Raw genomic sequence first — 19,716 nt, forward strand, 5'->3', positions numbered from 1 at the left:
CTGGATGTACACCTACTACCGCATACGCTGATGACCAAGGAGCTGGGACTGGCTAAGCAACTGGCTCCGCTGTCTTTGGCTGATGAATCAGTTGTTCATGCCCTTTTCCTTTGTCCCAATGCCGCAGCTTGCTGGCTCGCTTCCCCTCTTCGCCTTGAGGTTCATTCTTTTCTCTGATTCCAGTTTCGAGATTGGGTGGGTTTCTTCCATACCCTTGCTATATCTGCCCCTAATCCCCAAGATTTCCATTTGCTTTGGGCATCACTTCTGTGGAAAATCTGTAAGGCCAGGAATCAAGCCATTTTTCACTATTTGGACCCATCTTTGGTTGGCACAATGGAGGCTTTTAGGCGAATTGTTGAATCCAATCTTTGGCCTTCTTCCCAAAACTCTGGTTCCTGAGACTATTCCTCTGCCACTCTCTTCCATTGCCCCTTCTATTCCAGCTCGCCATGTCAGTGTTCATGCTGATGGCTCTTGGTTCCCTCAGAATTGCCAAGGTGGTAGGGGAGTGGTTATCAGATCTGGTTTGGGAGAGTTCATTGCTGCTAAGTGCTCCTATTGCTTGGGTTTTTCTGCTTCAGCTATGGAGGTGGAGGCCATTCATGATGCTCTCATTCTGGCCCATGCCCTGCATCTTAAGCACTTGTCTATATTCTCTGTCTGTGGGTCACTTATTGCTAGACTTAACAACTATTCTGGATCACTGGACTTGGCCATGGATGCTGTTATGGATGATATTAAGCTTTTGGTTTCTTATTTTTCTCATGTATCTTTTTCTTTTGTTTCTCGCATATTTCCAAGGAAGCCCATTTTTTGGCTTCTAGTGCGTTAAACTCTCTCGTGTTTGGTGGGTAACGCCACCTGTGTGTCTACTTGATCCTTTTTTTTTTTTTTTTTGTGGTTAGGAGATTCTCCCCAGGTTTCTTTGTATAAATAAAATTGCTTCTGTTGACCAAAAAAACTAGCGTAATTTTTAAAATTCCTTTTACCCCACACTCCCCCCCAAAACAAAAAAAAAAGAAGTTAAAAAGCAACTGATAAAAGGTTTGCTTGCCTCTGCAACTCTTTAGTTTGAGAGATAACCATTTTCTCTGCTATAATGCTGTGGACCCCATGTCCTCTATATTTGGTTAGTGAGATCAGCAGCAGTAAGAAGTTGGATAAAGAGGGTGATGTAGCCTAGGTGAAATAAATCTCACTTAGGACCAGGTTCTGTTTTAGGGTTGGCCGAATGGGCAGTTTAGGGTAACTAGGGCAAAATTAGGGTTAGGAATGGGAGATTGAGTTAGGGTTTTATTGGGTAATGGTCTGCAGAATTTTAGGAGTCTATTAGAATAGATTTTAATGAGGTTTGAATAAGAAATAAGAAATTCAGAAATATTAGGGTTAGGGTTTTGGGTTTTCAGATTTAGGATCTAAGCTGAAACTAGGGTTTAGGAGCAGATTTAGGGGCTGGGCTTTAGGTCGAGTTTTCCTAGCAGAGAGGGGTGGTTCGGCTGGACTTTGGTGGGGTTTTGATGGCTGGTTAGGCCTAGGCAGATCTTAGGGTTTCTGGGTTTTTATGTTGAGGGAGGGATTTAGGGTTTGTAGTGGATAGGTGAGGCTGCAACTGAGATCGAGTGGGAGGGTTACTGTGATGGACCTGTGGTTAGGTTTTGAGTGTAATCTGATGAGGGAATAGGGCTGTGATGAATGTAGATGAAGCTAGGGTTTGGGGAAGTCGATTAGGTTAGATGGAAGTAAGAAGAAGAGATGATAAAGTTGCAGGAAATTGTAACTCTTACTGGAATTGCAGATTTTCAGCAGCAGCAACCTTGAAGAACTTGAAGGAAGAAGAAGACGAACCTCCCGATCTGCAAGATGCAAGGAGTCGCCGGATTACTCCAGCCCTAGCCCTTGATATTACTCACAAGGGGTCTTGATATGACACACAAGACAGAGAAGCAGCAGCAGTCATGGCGGCAGCAGCAAGAAGAAACAAAATTTCAAACATAATAGGTGGGGGAGCCTCCACGATTCTACTATTTATAATAATAAAGGGGGCCTAAAGGCCTTACAAATAATCAATCTAAAGCAATCCTAATCAGATTAGGAGTTGGGATTCCTAATCTGAATCCTAATTATAAAACATAGAATAGACTTATACTCTAAATAGGAGTATAAGTGTAAACAACTAAAACAAATAAAATAAAATACTAATCCCTCTAAAATCGTGGAGGGAACTAAGAAGATAAACCATGAAAAAGACTGTTTTAACCCTAGGCTAAAAGAACAAACAAATAAAAAGGCTCCAACGAAAAATCAAAGAACAGCCAAATTAATCATGGTTTCGGCTTCTGCATCAGAGGGACTTTAACATTTAAGCATTCTTCTTTGTTGGCTTGTTAGCATCCACCAAAATAGCATCTCACAAGTGAGATCTAACGGCTCATCATCCAGTTTCTCTGAATTATCATGCTTGCTTTTATGTCGAAGGAATCCCATAATTTAGCCTTCCCATAATGGCATTTTCCTGGTGCAAGGCCTGCTTTTGGGGGTCCCAAGGGGGATCGTTTGTGGGTCCTAACCTTGGTATTTTTGTCGAAAGTGGCCATTCTCAAGATTTGAACCTGCATCTTCACACTGGCAGCCTGAGCTTTTTACACCAAGAGACAAATCCTAGCTTGCAGTGCTGCGCACAGTTTTATATATACTTTTAAATCTAGAGCAACTTACTCAGACCTCCCCCGACCTTTCTGACAATTCAGGGAATCTCCCCTGCCCTTCTGACAACTACTCAAACCTCCCCTACTTTTCAAACTTGGTTTCACTTAATCCAAGTCCGTTAACGGTGTTAGTAAATTACCTGCTGTGACCAAAATGCCCTTACACCTTTCCCTTTCTTCTTCTTCTCCTTCTTCTTCCTCCTACCACTGCCACCGCCAGTACTGCCGCCACAGCCACCGCCCCACCATGTTCTCCCTGCCCCAACTCATCCCCTCCATCTGCAAATTCCATCCCACCAACGACATCAATCTGATCCAGAACCCAGATTAAACCCATCCACTAGAATGGGTTTAATCAGTCCAGCGACCTTGTTCTTCACCTCCATTTTGATCTTTCCCCGGAAAGATCAGAATTTTAGCCTGACAAAGTGTTTGATGGTTCATGGCGGGAAAGATCAGAATTTTAGCCATCAAAAGGTCCAAACCCTAGCCCTAAAATTCTGATCTTTCCCGCCCCAATGACGTGCGTCGGCATACTTCAGTAGCGAAGAAAAGATAAAATGCTTCTTTTTCGGGTAGGAACTGACTAACTACTACTACTAAGCAGTCTTCTAATCTAGTCTCTTGCACAGCTGCATTGCAAATGCACGCTCAAATAACAGTAAACAACAATGATGAGCTGTAGAGAATCAAAAAAGGGTTTTCGATTTGGGAATTCGTGAAAGTCTTCGTCTCATAGCCTATAAATACCGGATGATTTCTCAAGATCTTTATTGCTGCCTTGTTTTGTTCTCGCTCTCAGTTTCCTCTCCTTTTACGTGTAGTCTCTCCGTCTTTAAGTCAGTTGGTGTCTACTGGGTTTGAATCGTTCTTTCTTTCCTCTGTAATTGCGTTTGATTTAAACTGCATTTTTACTTTTCTTCTGGTCAATCGCTCAACTCGTTTCTTGCTGAACTCTTTTCTTCTGTTCAATCGCTCAACTCAGCCTTGCTGAACTCTTTTCTTCCCCCTTCTCTCAAATTTCCAGAATATTCTGTTGAATGTACATTAAATTTTTTTTCTTTTTCCCTGTGTGTCTCTCCTGAACAAGGTGAAGTTGCAGTCACCAGAGGTGAAGAACAAGGTCGCAAGTGGATTTTGCAATGACGGAAATGTCTCTGCCAGCGGCTGACTGTTGAAGAGCTTGCAGAAGGGCACCGGACTGACGAAGTGCATCATTGGAACGTAGATCAGCCTGGATCTGAGCGAAAAGGATGTCCATTTATGGAATATCCAAGATTGGAGTTCTACTTTTCTTGTGTGTAGATGAGCTAAGGTGGTTCAAATGACAGCGTTAGATTAGTTTTCCGGCGTTGGTTGCCATTGTCTATGTTTTCAGAGATTTGAAGAAGAAGAAGAAAGGGTGTGAGGGCAATTGGGTAACTTCCTATAGGTCAAAAAATTATAATTGGCTGTTTTTTTAGGTTTTTTCAAATTTATCCGTTACCTAGTGTTAAAAATCTAACAGACTGGGGCTAAGTGAAGCCCAGTTTGAAAAGCAAGGGAGGTCTGAGTAGTTGTCAGAAGGGCAGGGGAGGTTCCCTGAATTGTCAGAAAGGTCAGGGGAGGTCTGAGTAATTTGCTCTTAAATCTAATGTACAATTCAGTTGGACTTAGGCCATGCGTCTGTTATGTGCTATACCCTTGGTGTTTACGAGGGACCTTGTATATAGGTGTAATTCTAATATTTTGCTTTAGTGCTTAAGATACGAGTTGCGACAAATAGCTGTATCTGGCTTGGGCAATTTTTTATTCAATAAAGAAATAGTACAATTCTTTCATCATTTAAAAAAAAAATTATGTTAACCTGATTAATTTAATATTTTCAGCCCCAATGAATACAGTTTTCAAGGCGTCGCCTAGGTGGGCGCCTTGGATGCCTAGGTTGCCTTGGTATCACCTTGCATCTGGACCCCCTCCAATGCCTTGGGTCGCCTAGACGCCGTGACAACTATGCCAGTGATTCAGATAATGCTTGGTTGCTCTGAATTTTTACCTCTTAATAGTATACAATAACATACTTGTTGAAGTCATTCCTCTTATATAACGTCAATGACTTGAGCACGTTTTATAACGTGGATGACTTAAAGTTCTTCCTCTTATTATCACCCCCCTCCCCCTTTTTTTTCCCTGGAAAAGAGTAGTGAGCAGTGATTGAACTGACATTTGACACATATGGTGTATGAAAACTAATTGCAATCTCCCTTGAAATTGAGTTAGCAACTAAATGGAAAGAGAAGTTGATAGTTGTTCCTGTCATCATCTGGTACCAGAACAGTAGTATTGATAGTTTTATTATTTTTTTATACAACTGCAATCTCCCTTGAAATTGAAATAGTAACTTAATGGAAAGAGAAGTTGATGGTTGTTCCTGTCATCATCTGGTACCGGAACAGTAGTATTGATAGTTTTAGTTTTATTCTGTTTTATACAATGCTTCAATTGCATCAGGTTCTCCTTTTCTCACTTACTTCCAAGTCCATAATAAGCTAACTAGGATCCAACTTCTGCAGAGGCATAAACGGCTAAAGAAGATATTTATTGTGCTTCATGAAGAACTAAGGGTAATTTTTGTTCCCCATTTGCAGTTCCTATACTTTTAAATTGCCTTTTAAGTCCTCTTGTTTTATCATGCCAATTTCCGTTCTATCTTATGAGGATCTATTGTCTCTTCACAGCAAATCAAGCAGAGAATAAAAGATTTTGCACTGGCATAATATAAAAGAGTGAGGAGTCGGCTCTTTTCTCATCTAAAGTTGTATCTGGTGTTTTGAGTATGGGAATCTTGCTCTGGTGGGGCCATCATGTTCAAGTTTGTATCTCCAGTGTATATAGTACTCATGGGCCTAGGCAACGTATGAAGAAGCTGCTGAACTCTATTGTGGAGCAGCTGATGGTATGTCATAATGATCATGAATGAAAGCCTGAGTCTTGAACTCTAGATTGGATGATTGATGTGTCCTTCAAGGGACTAAGCCGTTCGGGCACGATGGAAGACAAGGGTAGAACGAATAGAGCGCCAACAATGATTCCGAGCTATTGTATGGAGATTACTCCAATCCCCAGAAACACAGGAAAACAAAAGAAATATGAGGGTGGTTTATTTAGAAGAGATATACCAGTATGTCCATGGACCCTATTTTTATGGTGGCAGTCACTGCAAGTCATTACTGCAACCTGTTGATTTGTTACTTCCAAGAAATAATGGAAGCAGGAGTTTTTATTGATGTTGAGACTTCTTGTAATTTTAACAGAGATTGGATGATTATATATAAGTGTTCAGATCCATAACATTCACATTTCATATCTAAATAAATGGATGTCTCAAGTGTTTCTTCTTCTTGCCAATCTATAAGTGATTGTTGGTCATTGTTCTTTCAACTATACACAGAGAGATGGGTCCTGCCCAGTGAATTAAAAATCAGATTGGATCGGCATGAAATCGGCCGAGGCTGATCCTGATTCCGGCTGATCTGATTGAATTGGTAGTCCCTGACATATCCGTCCATTGGGGATACCTAAGAGATGGTCTGGATATACCCCATATGTCAAATTTCAGATATAAATTCAATAATTTATCTCATTTTCATGTACACATTTTAGTAGGATTGGCGGACCAGAAACCTCCTTTATAGGTGTATTTAGAACTGACAACTTTTAATTGCCATTTTCTCTCAAAATTTTTAATTGTCATTTATCTTATTCTCAAAATGGCTTTAAGATAGGATATAGTAGAGCTTTAAAAATTAAATTAAAATGACATATAATCATGTCATCATCAAAAGGTTTTATTGTTATGCACATTATTCGAGTACGCATATGAAATGATACTATTATCCATATTGAAAAATTTTGTGTCATACTAAAAAGGCAAAAAAGGTAGGGTTATTGAATTTTTTTCGCTTTTTATGAATTTCAGTTTGCTTTTCCATTGGTTTCGATTGGTCTATTCGGTTTCTATTTCTGTTGGTTTCATAAAAACCCAGACTGAAGTTGGGCCAAAAATAGTTCAGTTTGGTCCGACCGATTTGGGATGAACTTTTATACCCCTTCATACAGTGTGAGTTGTAGTTGGAATACGGATCCTAGTGGTGATGTACCAATCTGAATGGTTTAGATGGGTCATGCCGTTTAAATGTGTCCATATTGGAAGATCCGCTCGGGTCAGGATTTCTTTTTTTCTTTTTTTTATGAAAGAGAAAAAAATGTATAAAAACTAGAAAGTGAACCCCATAGTACAAGCGTTTCTTGCCAAATTTTTGGCAATCCGCATACATCCCATATTAGTAACAACCCTAAACTGTACATGTTGAGTACGGTCAGCAATATATAACAAACTATCAACCTATCAACCAAGTTCCATGGCCATGAGCATTTGGTTGGAGATGGAAGGTATTGAGTTATCCTTAAAGTATCCACCCAAATTTCTTTAATCTGCAACCCAATACAGGCGGCATGGTCTAATCCGTGACGGATGGCAAAAACATAGCCCACTAACTCCCCAGTAAACCGTAAGGTTCCTGTGGCAAAAAACTTAAATTTCCCATGTATCAGAATGAGAAAGGCCCAACCAGCCTCAGTCAGTCCAAGGGAACTGAAACCTGGACAAAGTAAGATAGGAAAATCATAACAAGGAATAGAATAATCAGAAATTTGTAAGTCAGTTTCCACAAGATTCCGTGAAAAGCCCGAGGAGGGATGTAAATTTAAATCCACAATCCATTTTTGCACAACCTGTAGAACCCCAAGAGGGTTAGGTTGCTGAGAACCAACTAGAACTTTGTTTCTTATTGACCAAATAAAATAACAAGTAATAATAAAAACACTAAAGAACCAAGACAACAACAGTTTATCTGACTTAAACTTAAAGAAGAAAAACCGATAAAGCAAACTAAGACTATCAAAGCCCAGGAAATCAGGCCTTAGCCCCAGTGGTCCAGTGGCCCAAACTCGTTTAACCCAATCACAAGAAAGGAAAAGGTGCCATGGAGATTCAACACCAATTCCACAGAGACCACAGGAAGAGCCAATCCGAATCCATTTCGATAAAATATCCTTGGTGGGAAGTCCTGCATTGATCAAACTCCAAAAGAAGAGTTTAGACTTAGGATGAATCTGAAGTTTCCAAAAAAATTTCCACCAGCTAATAAAATGATCAGAAGTGCCAGTATTGGAATAGAAACTTCTAGCAGCAAGTTTAGTGGTAAAAAGACCTGATTTTGTCTTAGAACACCACCACTGATCAACAGAATTGGTCAATTTAACTTCTTGAACAAAAGGAACAATCTGGGATGGTAGATATTGATTAAGAAGAGCAACATTCCAATCATTGTTATGCCAAAAGTGGTTAACAGTCAGTAATCTAGCATCAGAATTTACAGGTGTAAGAGCAAAACGATGTAGATTACCGGGGAGTGACGGAACCCATTTATCATACCAGAACGAGGTGTCACACCCATTACCCATACGTCGGTGCACCACCCCCTCTAAGTCAGGAATAATTGGTGCAATACTATTCCATGACCAAAACCCCTTTTTCCTTTTGGTTGCGGGATCAAAGAAACTAGTTTTAGGAAAATACTTAGCTTTCAGCACTCGAGCCCACAATGAGGAGGGCTCAGAGATGAGTCTCCATCCAAGTTTCATAAGAAGGGCCTTGTTATGGTGTTCAGCCTTCCTAAACCCGAGCCCTCCACAACTCTTTGGCTTACACATTTTATCCCAAGAGATTAAAGAGAGTTTTTTCTTGTTACTGGTTGAGTTACCTCTCCAGAAATTAAGACAAATAGAATCAATCTTACGGCAGGTGATAGTTGGAAACCGAAAACATTGCATAAGAAAAGCAGGGGTAGAAGCTAACACTGATTTTATAAGCACAGCTCTACCTACAAAGGAGAAACAGTTAGTTTTCCAAGAAGCAAGCTTCTGCTGCATCCGTGACACCAACTTCTCCAAATTCTTGCATTTAGATCTACCATGGAAAAGGTTGGTGCCCAGGTACACCGAGTCCTTAGACATCTCCTTGATTCCCAACAAAGAGGAGAGGGTAAGACGGACATCATGGGGCACAGTCTTACTAAAGTGAATGCCACTTTTCCCGAAATTAATTTCCTGCCCCGAAAGATCAGAAAACATATCTAAAACAGCCTTACTAGTAAGAAGGTCATCTTTGGTTGCACGACAGAAAATGAAAATATCATCGGCAAATAAAAGATGAGAAATTTCAGAGGCAGATTTGGAAATCTTGACACCGCGAAATAAGTCCAGATCCCTGTAAACACAAAGCAAGCGAGATAGAACCTCCATAGCCACAAGGAATAGATAAGGATTAAGAGGGCAGCCCTGACAAATACCCCTAGAAGCATGAATATATTCAAAAGGGCTACCGTTAATTTTAATTGAGAATGAGGGAGAAGAGATTAGTGCAGAGATTAGTTGGACCTACTTATCCCCAAATCCTAAAAACTTGAACAAAGAGGTAATTAAGCACCATTCAATTCTATCGTAAGCTTTAGACATGTCAATTTTAATAGCAACATACCCACCTTTGCTCTTGTGCCATTATAATGTTATCGGTAATGTGACGTCCAGGAATAAAAGCCGCCTGAAAAGGAGATATAAATGACTGTAGACAGCTTTGAAGCCTGTACGCAATAAGCTTGGATAGGATTTTGTAGGAAACGCTACACAAACTAATGGGTCTAAAGTCCCCTACCTCCGAAGCATTATCAGTCTTCGGGATAAGACAAACAAGAATGTGGTTGAGGCCGGAGGGGAGAAGTCCATGTTTGAAAAAATTATCAGCCAAGAGAAACAAGTCAGTTCGAATAAGATCCCAGTGTTTTTGAAAAAACCCCGCATTAAAGCCATCCATACCTGGGGCCTTTAAAGGACCAAAAGAGAAGACAACCCTTTTAACCTCCTCAATTGTTGGAGGACTGCATAAGGAATCAGAAACAACATCATCAAATACTGCAGGGAAGAGACATTCCACAAAGCTGGTGTCCAGAGGATTGGATGTCGTAAATAAATGAGATAGGTGTTTTGCAAAAATATGTGCCATAGCTTTGGGATCCTCAATCACGTTACCCTGATCATCTTTTAAGAACTTAATGCAGCGCCTTCTGAGATTAGTCTTAGCAACAGAATGATAAAATCTCGTATTCCTGTCCCCATCCTTAATATACAAATGCCGAGACTTTTGGAGCCAAAAAATTTCTTCCGCATCAAAAATCCAACTTAATTTTTGTGTGACATGATTAAGTCAGGGTTATCTCTATCAAAACCCACAAGGTATGAGTCGAATAACTGGGATTTAAGAGAGTCAATATGGCCAAAAACTTGTTTGCTCCACTTTTTTAATTTGTTAGAAAAGGAAATGAGTTTATTGGGTAAGGATTCAGACTGAGTGGTTCCATTAACAAACTCAGGGATATCTCATTCTTCTATTTTTTTTTTTTAATCATGATCTATGACTCGATGAGATGACTTGTAGAGTTGGAATAGGATCCACAACGGCCGATCTAACCGGTGTTGTACTAATCTAGATGCTACAAATGGGTGGTACCATATAAATTTGTCCATATAAGATCGTTTTGAATCGGAAATACTTATTCATTTTTTTTATGGGAAAAAGAATTCTGTCCGGGAGTGTGGCCTACACCAGCACTCCCATGAGTCTATTTCTCTCTTTTCCATATGAAAAGACACCTCTGCCCCTTTATTTTGAGTAAGAGAGAAATAGACACATGGGAGGGCTAGCCTAGGCCACACTCTTGGACATGATTCGTGATCTCAATATCGATTGGATCGGATCACGATCGCCCAAACTCGGGCAAATATGACACTTTTGTCCCTATTTTTTTATAAACAAACTAAATTTTTTTACATTTTTACCCTTATCCTTATAACTGGATCGGATCGGTCTTGATCAATACTGATCCAATCCAACCAAAATCGGCCGATCCGATCCAATACCTCAAACCATGTTCCTGGACAGAAAACTATTTCCCTTTTTTTGTACTTTCATCGAGATTAAGTGGACCCTTAATTATAGAATGACTTACACCCTGTCTTATTATGAAAATAATAATATAGATTTTTGTGAGTTGTCACATATGACGTCTTATATTTGAAGAATTTGGTACCTTGGCTTTTTTTTACCCTTTAAAATATTGATGCCTTCTATTTTTTTACCATTTTACCATCCCATGTCCTGATACCACTGCTATGGTATCGGTTAGGTATCGGTAACGGTCACCGATACTTAAAACATGCATACAAGACAATGGTGTTTGCAAATTTGTTTATATTTTCTAGGATAAAGTGGTATTGTATGATCCACACTGATCGGGAATTTGGATTAATACCCTTTGTCAACATGTCGACCAAAAAAAGTTTTTTCCCTTTTCTTTTATATAAAAGATTTTCTTTGTCTTTTCTTGTCAAACAAACACAGCTTAATGGAAGTTTCTGAAGTCTTCTTCTCCTCCTTTTTGGGAGTACATTCCTCTCACAATTTCACAAAGATGTAAATGGATCGAATTCGATCGGATAGTGGCATTATCATATTCGTACCCATTTATATTCAGACGGATTCGGATAATATCCTATCGATTTTTGGACGGAATCAAATAGTAATTTTTTGAATACAAAATCTCCTAAATGGATATGAATGCGAATCGAATATGAATTTTCGACTATTCGTTGACATCTTTACCGTTTTTATGATGAAGGTTAGAGTTGAGACTTGAGAGTTCAACAACTACCCTTTCTTTTACTCGTTTTAGTCTTCGATTTTCTCACATAGATATGTGATTCCATGTATCACATTGCATAAAACAATATATATAAACACCAATAGAAAATATAGAAAAAGAATTACATTATCTTAACTTAAAAAATTGTAAAAATATGATAACAAAATCCAATAAGGTAACTTAAAAGGGATTTTTATCTGCTCCATTACTGACATCCTCCATTTTGCTCCATTTACCCCTTAGGATGTTGTTGACACCTGTTTTATTGTAATCCGACGGACAGATTTCAATTCCCAAATTTCACCCACCCAACCCTAACCTAACCTGAGTTAATTGTTTCTCTCTCCTCTCTCACTCCTCTCTCTCTCTCTCTCTCTGCAACACTACCCCCTTCCCTCCTTCGACCTACCGGCTGAACTCCTGCACCGCCGCCGACTCCATATTCCCTCCCACCACCGAGATGGGTTTGTTTCTCAATTGGGTCTCCTCAGTTTTTATTGATACAGGTGCCTAGCAACATGGGTGCCAGAAGCGAACTTGTAGCCCTGGATCTGAGTTACAACCAGCTTCAAGGGTTTTTGCTGGCATTAATGGCGATGATGCCGAAGCCGTCGGCTTTGTCGTTGGAGAAGAAAAACTCACATGAAAAAGGAGAGAGAAAAAGATGCAATTGAGAAGAAAGAAGCAAGAAACCATACTACTGTATCATTCATTTCGCTCCACTTAACCTGTTCACAAAGATTAACAGGAAAAAAAAAATTTTGAAAAAAAAAAAACCCCTCTTCTTCTATACATCTTGGTCTCATTCTATGATTTGTTTTTTCTATGTGTGGGTCTCTATTTGTGGATTGTGGAGCTGGGGCTGTTGTTTCAATCAAGGAATTGTAGTCCTTGATCACCTGGTTCGAGGAACAGTTACCGTCATATTCAACCCCAGCTAAGGTGTTGTACTATCACTTCAGCGCCTTGGCCAAGCTGCATAGTTGATTTGGTTCTAGAACTACCACCAATTGCTTAGTTTAGGTCCTGGACCTAAGGTTCTGAATTCATATCAAATATCCACCTTGAAGAAGAGCTTTCAACACAGTTGACCAGAAACCCCTCCTAATTATTGAGTGATTTGTAGGGGTGTTCATCTCTTCCTTGGTCTTCTAAGTCAAAATTCAGCACCGGCTTGCATGATTTCACGATCAAACTCGGTGATTGTTCTATTACCTCCCCTACAGCTTCTACTGGTAGAGTTTCTGAGGTTTTGAGGTTTTTCTTCCTCACATACTTCCTCTTTCCTATTGGATTTTGATCGTCACTTGCCGGCTTTGGAGCTGCTTCCTTTGGAGTCCTTTTGGGTTTGCCGTCTACAACGACTTTGGGCCTGTGCTTCTTCCTTCTAGGCTTTTACTGTGGTGTCTCGTTCAGATCCATGCCATTGTCGAGGGAGAAGAGAGGTTGCCGCCGCTGGAGAGAGAGGAGGGTTGGGTTTGAAAACCATGGTTAAGCTTGGGAAAGGAGTCTTTAATTTTGACAGTCGGATTAATGTAAAATAGGTGTCAACATCCTCAGGGATAAATGTAGTAAAATGGAGGATGTCAGTAATGGAGCAGATAAAAATCCACTTAAAAGGATAGATGGATACAGAGATATATTCAGATATTTTATTATAGTAGGATTGCTAAACGAATCAGATAATAATTGGTCGAATAGGGAGATAAAAATCCACTTAAAAGGATAGATGGATACAGAGATATTATTTGGATTTTATTTGAATTCTCTAACAACGGATAATAATGATAGGATTATCATCGAGTATCCAATTTTTCGAATATCCTAGATTTACATCTCAATTTCAATTTCTTTTTTTGTTTTTTTTTTTTTTGTTTTTCTTTTTCTTAACCTTTTCTTGGTGCCATGTCTTTATTGTCTAGGAAAAAGGAAGGTGAATGTCTAAATTCTTGATGAACTCCTTCAATGGATGAACCCTTTAAACCTTGTAAGAAAGAAGGGAAAAAGATTTCCATGACGCCAGCTGAAATCTGAAACTGCATGCGGGCACCCCCTCTCCCATCTAGATTACCGTAGCACTCCCTTAAAATGTCCTAACTACTCCCCCTTTTACAGGTTTCCCGTAATTTTTCCCTCCAATGTCCAAAATTGCACACAGGTATCGGAAGGAACCCTACCTCTAGAACTAAACTGTTGCTGTTGTTGTTGGGTTTTTTTTTTTTTTTTTGGGGGGGCGGGGTGTCCAATGGGCAATCGAATTGAATTAATCAAAAAAAAAAAAAATTTGTTTCAAAAATTACATTTGAATAGATAGAATTAGATAATTCAAATCGGAATCAACCATGACCAATAATGGTCAATTCCAACCGATTCGTATCAGAATTGGTTGGCACAAACTGATTTGATTTCCAATTCCAATTTGCATAACCTCGATAAAAACCCTATAAACCCTAAAAAGAAAATAGGTAGTGTTAGAGCACAACATTAAATGAGAAAACAAGAATCCAATTCAAGAAGCAACAGCAAGACATTCCCTGGATATGAAAGCTTTGCCAAGGAGAAAGGACCATGCAAATATATGTATTTCACTGCCAATATGGCAAAGTAAGAAGTGTAGAACACTTTTTTTCTTTTTAATAATGGTGGTGAAGAATACAAAAAAGATAACCATGGCAGAATTCTTGAGAACAAAAACTGAGAAACAAATCTCTCCAAGAACGAATAAGTCCCCATTCAACTCTGTCATAGGCTTTTAACTTTTTAGGTTTTGATGAGAAATGAGGAGATTTGATATGGTCTCTTATTGCTACCCTATCCTTTTCTATGAAATTAGATGGTAGCCCTTTTAACCACTTCTCTGCGTCTAGGGGAATCCGTCAAGGCTGTCCCCTAAGTCCCTATCTTTTTCTGGTGGTTATGAAAGTTCTTTCTCGACTTTTTTCCACTTATAGAGATCTAAATTTATTTCGTGGTGTTCAAATTTCCAGAACTGCACCCGAGATCTCTCACCTTCTTTTTGTAGATGATATTTTTATTTTTTGTCATGCCACTACTGATGATATTTTGACTGTCAAAGCTATTCTTAACTTGTTTTCTGATTTATCTGGCCAGGAAATCAATCTCCAGAAGAGTGGTGTTCATTTTAGTCGAAATGTCCCCATTGAATCCAGGACATCTCTCTGCTCTTCTTTGGGCATCAAGGAGATGTCAAGAGATTCTTTATACTTGGGTACTAACTTGTTTCATTGCAGATCAAAGGTCAAGGAATTAGGAGGAATAGTTTCTCGTATGCAGCGTAAATTATCTCTTTGGAAATCTAATCTCCTTACCTTTGCGGGCCGTAGTGTCCTGATCAAATCTGTCCTGGCCTCCACCCCAGCTTACCTAATGCAATGCTTTCTATTCCCTCACAAAACTTGTCAAGCAATCGATTCCATTTGCCAGAAATTCTGGCTTGGCGGTGGGCAGGGTAATAAGAAGAAAACCGCTCTAATTTCTTGGGGTAAATTTTGTAAACCAAAATCCTCAGGGGAACTTGGGTTCCGCATGGCTGAACATCATAATAAGGCCCTCCTCACCAAATTGGGTTGGCGATTGCTGACTGAGCCTTCTTCCCCGTGGTCCAAACTATTGAAATCTAAATACTTCCCAACTTCATCCTTTTTTTATCCTAAGACCAGGTTGAAGAAAGGCTCATGGACCTAGAATAGTATCAACAGTATCTCTGACACTCTTGATAAATTGATTATTAGGAAAATTGGTGATGGCAAATCCACATTTTTTTGGACTGATAGGTGGTTACCCTCATTGCCAGGAAATCTTATTCAGGCCTCCTTGACACCCCTAAATCCCAGTAATTATCTGTCTAAGGTTAATGACTTTGTTTTGAACTCTACTTGGAACCATTCTCTTTTAACTCATTACTTATCTGATTTTGTGTACTCTAATATTCGGTTGATTAATATCTCTACCTTCAGTGACAGTTGGTGGTGTGTTAAAGCCAGTAATGGCTTACTAACGACTAAACTAGCTGCTAAAGAGATTAATTCTACCTCTATCATTTCCAATCCCCTAATCAAATCTTGGTGGAATTTCTTTTGGAAACTCAAAATCCACCCAAAGTTTAAAGTTTTTTTTCTGGCGTTTGCTAAATGCAAGACTCCCTATCAAGGGCACTCTTTCGAAATGGCTCCAGATCGATTCATCCTGCTCTTTCTGTGGAAATTGTGTCGAATCCACCTGGCATCTATTTTTATCTTGCGATTGGATTAAACACATTTGGGCGGCTGGATCTCTAGGCCTGAGAACTGAACATCTGAAGTATCCAAGCATCATGGATCTGTGCATTGCTTTCCTTTACAATTACTCTCTAGGAAGGCAGTCTTTAATATGGTTTTTTAGTGTGTTTATCATCACCTGCTACTTTCTTTGAGTCTCTAGGAATCGGGTGACCATGAAATCCACCAAACTGGACCCTCACTGGACTCTTAATAATGTCCACAAGTGGATCTCAGATTTGAATTCATCCCCCCCCCCCCTCCATTTCTCCCCGGGTTGTAACCGAAAATTCCTGTGAAACTTTTTTATTTCACAACTCTAATTGCTTCCCTGTGCTTAATTTTCATGTTTTAGTCTGTGTAGGATACTGTAGTCCTGGACTGACATTAGCAGGTTGGGCTTTTATATTATTACTTGACGGTCGTGTGCAGTTTTTTAAAGCTGGTAATATTACATCTTCCAACAATTTGGAACCCGATCTGATTAGTATAAAAAAGGGATTAACGTACGCCAAGAGCATGGGGTGGACGATTACAGAAGTGTGGTGTTCTAATCAACAGGTCACTGATGTTCTTCCATCTCCAACCACACGTCCTTGGCCCTGGGAACTACTTAAAGACCTTATCTATATATCTGCTAATGCTACTAATATCACCTTCTCTTATAAAAAACTTAAGTGTGTTCAGATAGCTGTAAATTTAGCTCAACGTGGACAATGTAAGAAATCTGTATATAGCTCTGATGTTTAATATATATATATTCTACTTTCCTCAAAAAAAAAAAAAAAAAAAAAATCTCTCCAAGAACGATTCAAACAGAAAATAGCCTAGAAATGAGAAATGCAGAAAAAAATACAATGACTTGGAGTTAATCAAACCCAATCCATCCAGTCGGTCCGGTCCAGTCCGGTCCTGTTAAGTAAGAATTCAATATATTTATTGGTTTGATAACGTCTATGGAAACATAGGCCGCCATCTATTATATGCATGAGTTTGTTAATCTTTTCAAATTGGATAGGCGATTGGTCAAGTTAACTTCATTTCTCGCCTATATTATACTATTTTGATGCTCTTTTTCTCATCCCCAAACAGAGACCATCAAACCATGGGTCACTTTAGTCCCATTAGCCTATATATTATACTATTTTGTTTAATATATAAAATCATTATAAATTGTCTGGTGAATAGGGTAAAGCCCCCTTCTAAATTTCATTGTTGGCAGAAATCAAAGCGCATTTAGACCCAAATGCGTCATTTCCGATAATATATACGTCGCTCATGAGATTTTGATTTTATGCACTTTAATAAAAGCAAGACTGGATATATATGATCTTAAAACTTGATCTCTGTAAGGCCTATGATAGAATAGAATGATCTTTTCTTGAGCGTGTTCTATGGTGTTTGAATTTTTGCCATATTGAGATCAATAAGTCTATTATTAAGTTATGTTTTACCCATTGTGGGTTTCGGCAGGATTACACCCTAAGCCCCATACTTATTTCATCATATGTAAGGAGACACTTTCTTGAATCGTTATTCGCTCCAGTTATAGCACGGTGCTGTAACGCATTGTGCGGCGCTGCAGAGGTCATGTGGTACAGCGAACCCCACATGGTGCACATGGCCTCTACAATTGCCGCATGATACGTTACACTACCATGCTGTAGCAAGAGAGGATAAAAATTCCACTTTCTCACCATCTCTTTGTTGCGTAGCGGTTCAATTTTTTCCTAGATTGAAAGTTAATAGAATGGGTTTTAGAATCTCCCACCTCTTCGTTTGTTGATGATTGCATGTTTTTTGCGAAAGCAGGACAAACCAGAATGTCAACATTTTTTTTTTTTTTTTTGCTTAAGTGGAATCATCTGTCGTCAAGTAAGGGCTCTAGTGGTTTGGCTTTATGGAACTTTGAATGTTTTAATCTTTCCCTTCAATGTTGCTGACTCCTCGTATAGGTACAAGTTTCAAAAGGTATATATTTTCCTAATTCATCTTTCCTCGAGGCTTCAGACTGAGCTGGGAGATCTTGGGGCTTGAAAAGCCTTTTAAAAGGAAGACGTTTGCTACTTGTTGGCTTATACCAAAAACTGGGGAATTGTGCTCCTATCAACATCTATAATAACCCTTGGCTTCCTACTCTACCCTTTGAGCATGTTTTCAGCATGGACCTTTATCCACTGCTGTGTACTGCAGCGCTGCTGTGCCATGGGCTGTGCACACATGCCCGCTGTTGCGCCGCATGATGGCACAGTAGCGGACAAAAATTCTTTCAGCACCCCCATTTTGAATGGCCCTCAAAGGATAGTGGACCTATCACACATCATTAGAAGAGAACCCCTTGTGTGTTTCTACCACCCCCCCGGTAGGTAGGATGTAAATGAATAGCCAAAATCCGTTTTCGTATCTGTGTCCGTATCTGTTTAGCACTATCCGAATCCGTCCGAAAGCTAAACGGATACGGATACGGATAGGCTATAGCTATCTGAAAAGCTATGTTTACATGTACACGAATAAAATATCCGATCCGTATCCGTGTCCGTATCCGTTTAGTACTATCCAAATCTGTCCAAAAGCTAATCGAATGCGGATATAGCACTATCCGAGCCGAATCCGATCCGTTTACATCCCTACCCTTAGGGTTTGTTGGGACTTCTCTAACTATGGTTGGTTCAATGGTTGTCCCTGTTATGTGAAATTTGGATCCTTCACAAATTTGCTTAGTTCTATCAAGGTTTTTGCTCTCTTTGTGGCTGAAGGTCCCTTTGTTTCTACTGAACTTTGCATCAACCTCACCTTGTCCCTACCTTTATCTTTATTGATAGGACTTGGTCAATGTGACAGCAGTATGGTAGGAGGGTTATTGTAATTCGTGATCAGCATGGCCAATCTATTGGAGTCATACGTCGGCACAATCATACCTTTTCTAATCTTTCTACAGCGGCTAAAGCGGTTCGCGATGGGCTTCTTCTTTCTACCCTAGCTCCTCACCCAAGTGAGGGTAAGGCGATCATTTTTCACCTTACAGTGTCTGCACAGCACGGTCCTACCTGGCAGTTCGGCAATAGAAGATCACCCTTCCCATCAAGGTTTTTTTAGCTAAATAAAAATTTTTCTTGCTGATAAAAAAGGGGGCACAAATTTTGTTAATTAAAGGGACTCATCTAGTTAATTAATGTTATTCAATAAGTTTATTACTTTTACCATAAAATTGAGCATTTACAATTCGCAAAATTATCGTAACAAAAGCAATCTACCTCCATATGAAAGTTGAGACCAAGTTAGACAATTTTTTTTCTTTGATGTAAAATCTCAACACTATAAATAAGGGAAAATAGGGTAAAATCAGAATCATATAGGATCAACGCATGGATTTACAAACAATGAGTCTCCACTTTATCCTACCATTTCCTTCAAAAGGCCCTCCTTCTTCAATGACCCACGTAGGAAGGCATTTTCATGTGGACCAAATATCTGCCATATGGTTGGGACCCCAATTTTGTGGTCATGTAATCCTAAAACGAAATTTGTTAAGTGAAAAATTAAAACATGTTGTATGTCCTCCTTTCTTTATAAAAGGTAGAAGAGCTCTAATTTTCTTAATACCATAGTTGGGCTAGGGTCTGTCTTCCTAAAGATGAGGGTGAGCTGGGGCTTCATAGGGTCAAGGAATCTAATATTGTTAGTATCATTATGCTTATCTGAAATATTGTCTTTAGAAAGAAGAGTATTTAGGTAGATTGGGTTTAGTTCATATATCTCATCTGACTCCATCTGGACTGTCTCGTGTCTTATTGATGTTTCCTAGGTCTTGAGAAAGATCCTTAAATATAGACATCACGTCTGTGATTCTATCTAGATTGGTATTGATGATGGTTCTGACACTTTTCCTTTGGCTTGATAATTGGTATCCTGATGATGTGCTCATTTCCAAAT

The 19,716-nt window shown here is 39.3% G+C and overlaps 1 protein-coding gene across 1 annotated transcript in view; it reads left to right on the top strand.

Moving 5' to 3' along the window:
- Positions 1–5,979, top strand: part of LOC122653624 (dentin sialophosphoprotein-like) — a 65,752-nt gene extending 59,773 nt beyond the window's left edge. The window contains exons 10-11 of the mRNA XM_043847531.1: positions 5,261–5,311; positions 5,426–5,979. Of these exons, the coding sequence (XP_043703466.1) occupies positions 5,261–5,311; positions 5,426–5,464 (90 nt within the window). The 3' untranslated portion in view covers positions 5,465–5,979. The remainder of the gene's footprint in view (positions 1–5,260; positions 5,312–5,425) is intronic.
- The last annotated feature ends 13,737 nt before the right edge of the window (positions 5,980–19,716 follow it).

This window comes from Telopea speciosissima, chromosome 1, assembly GCF_018873765.1.
Source record: "Telopea speciosissima isolate NSW1024214 ecotype Mountain lineage chromosome 1, Tspe_v1, whole genome shotgun sequence".
NCBI classification, from domain to species: domain Eukaryota; kingdom Viridiplantae; phylum Streptophyta; class Magnoliopsida; order Proteales; family Proteaceae; genus Telopea; species Telopea speciosissima.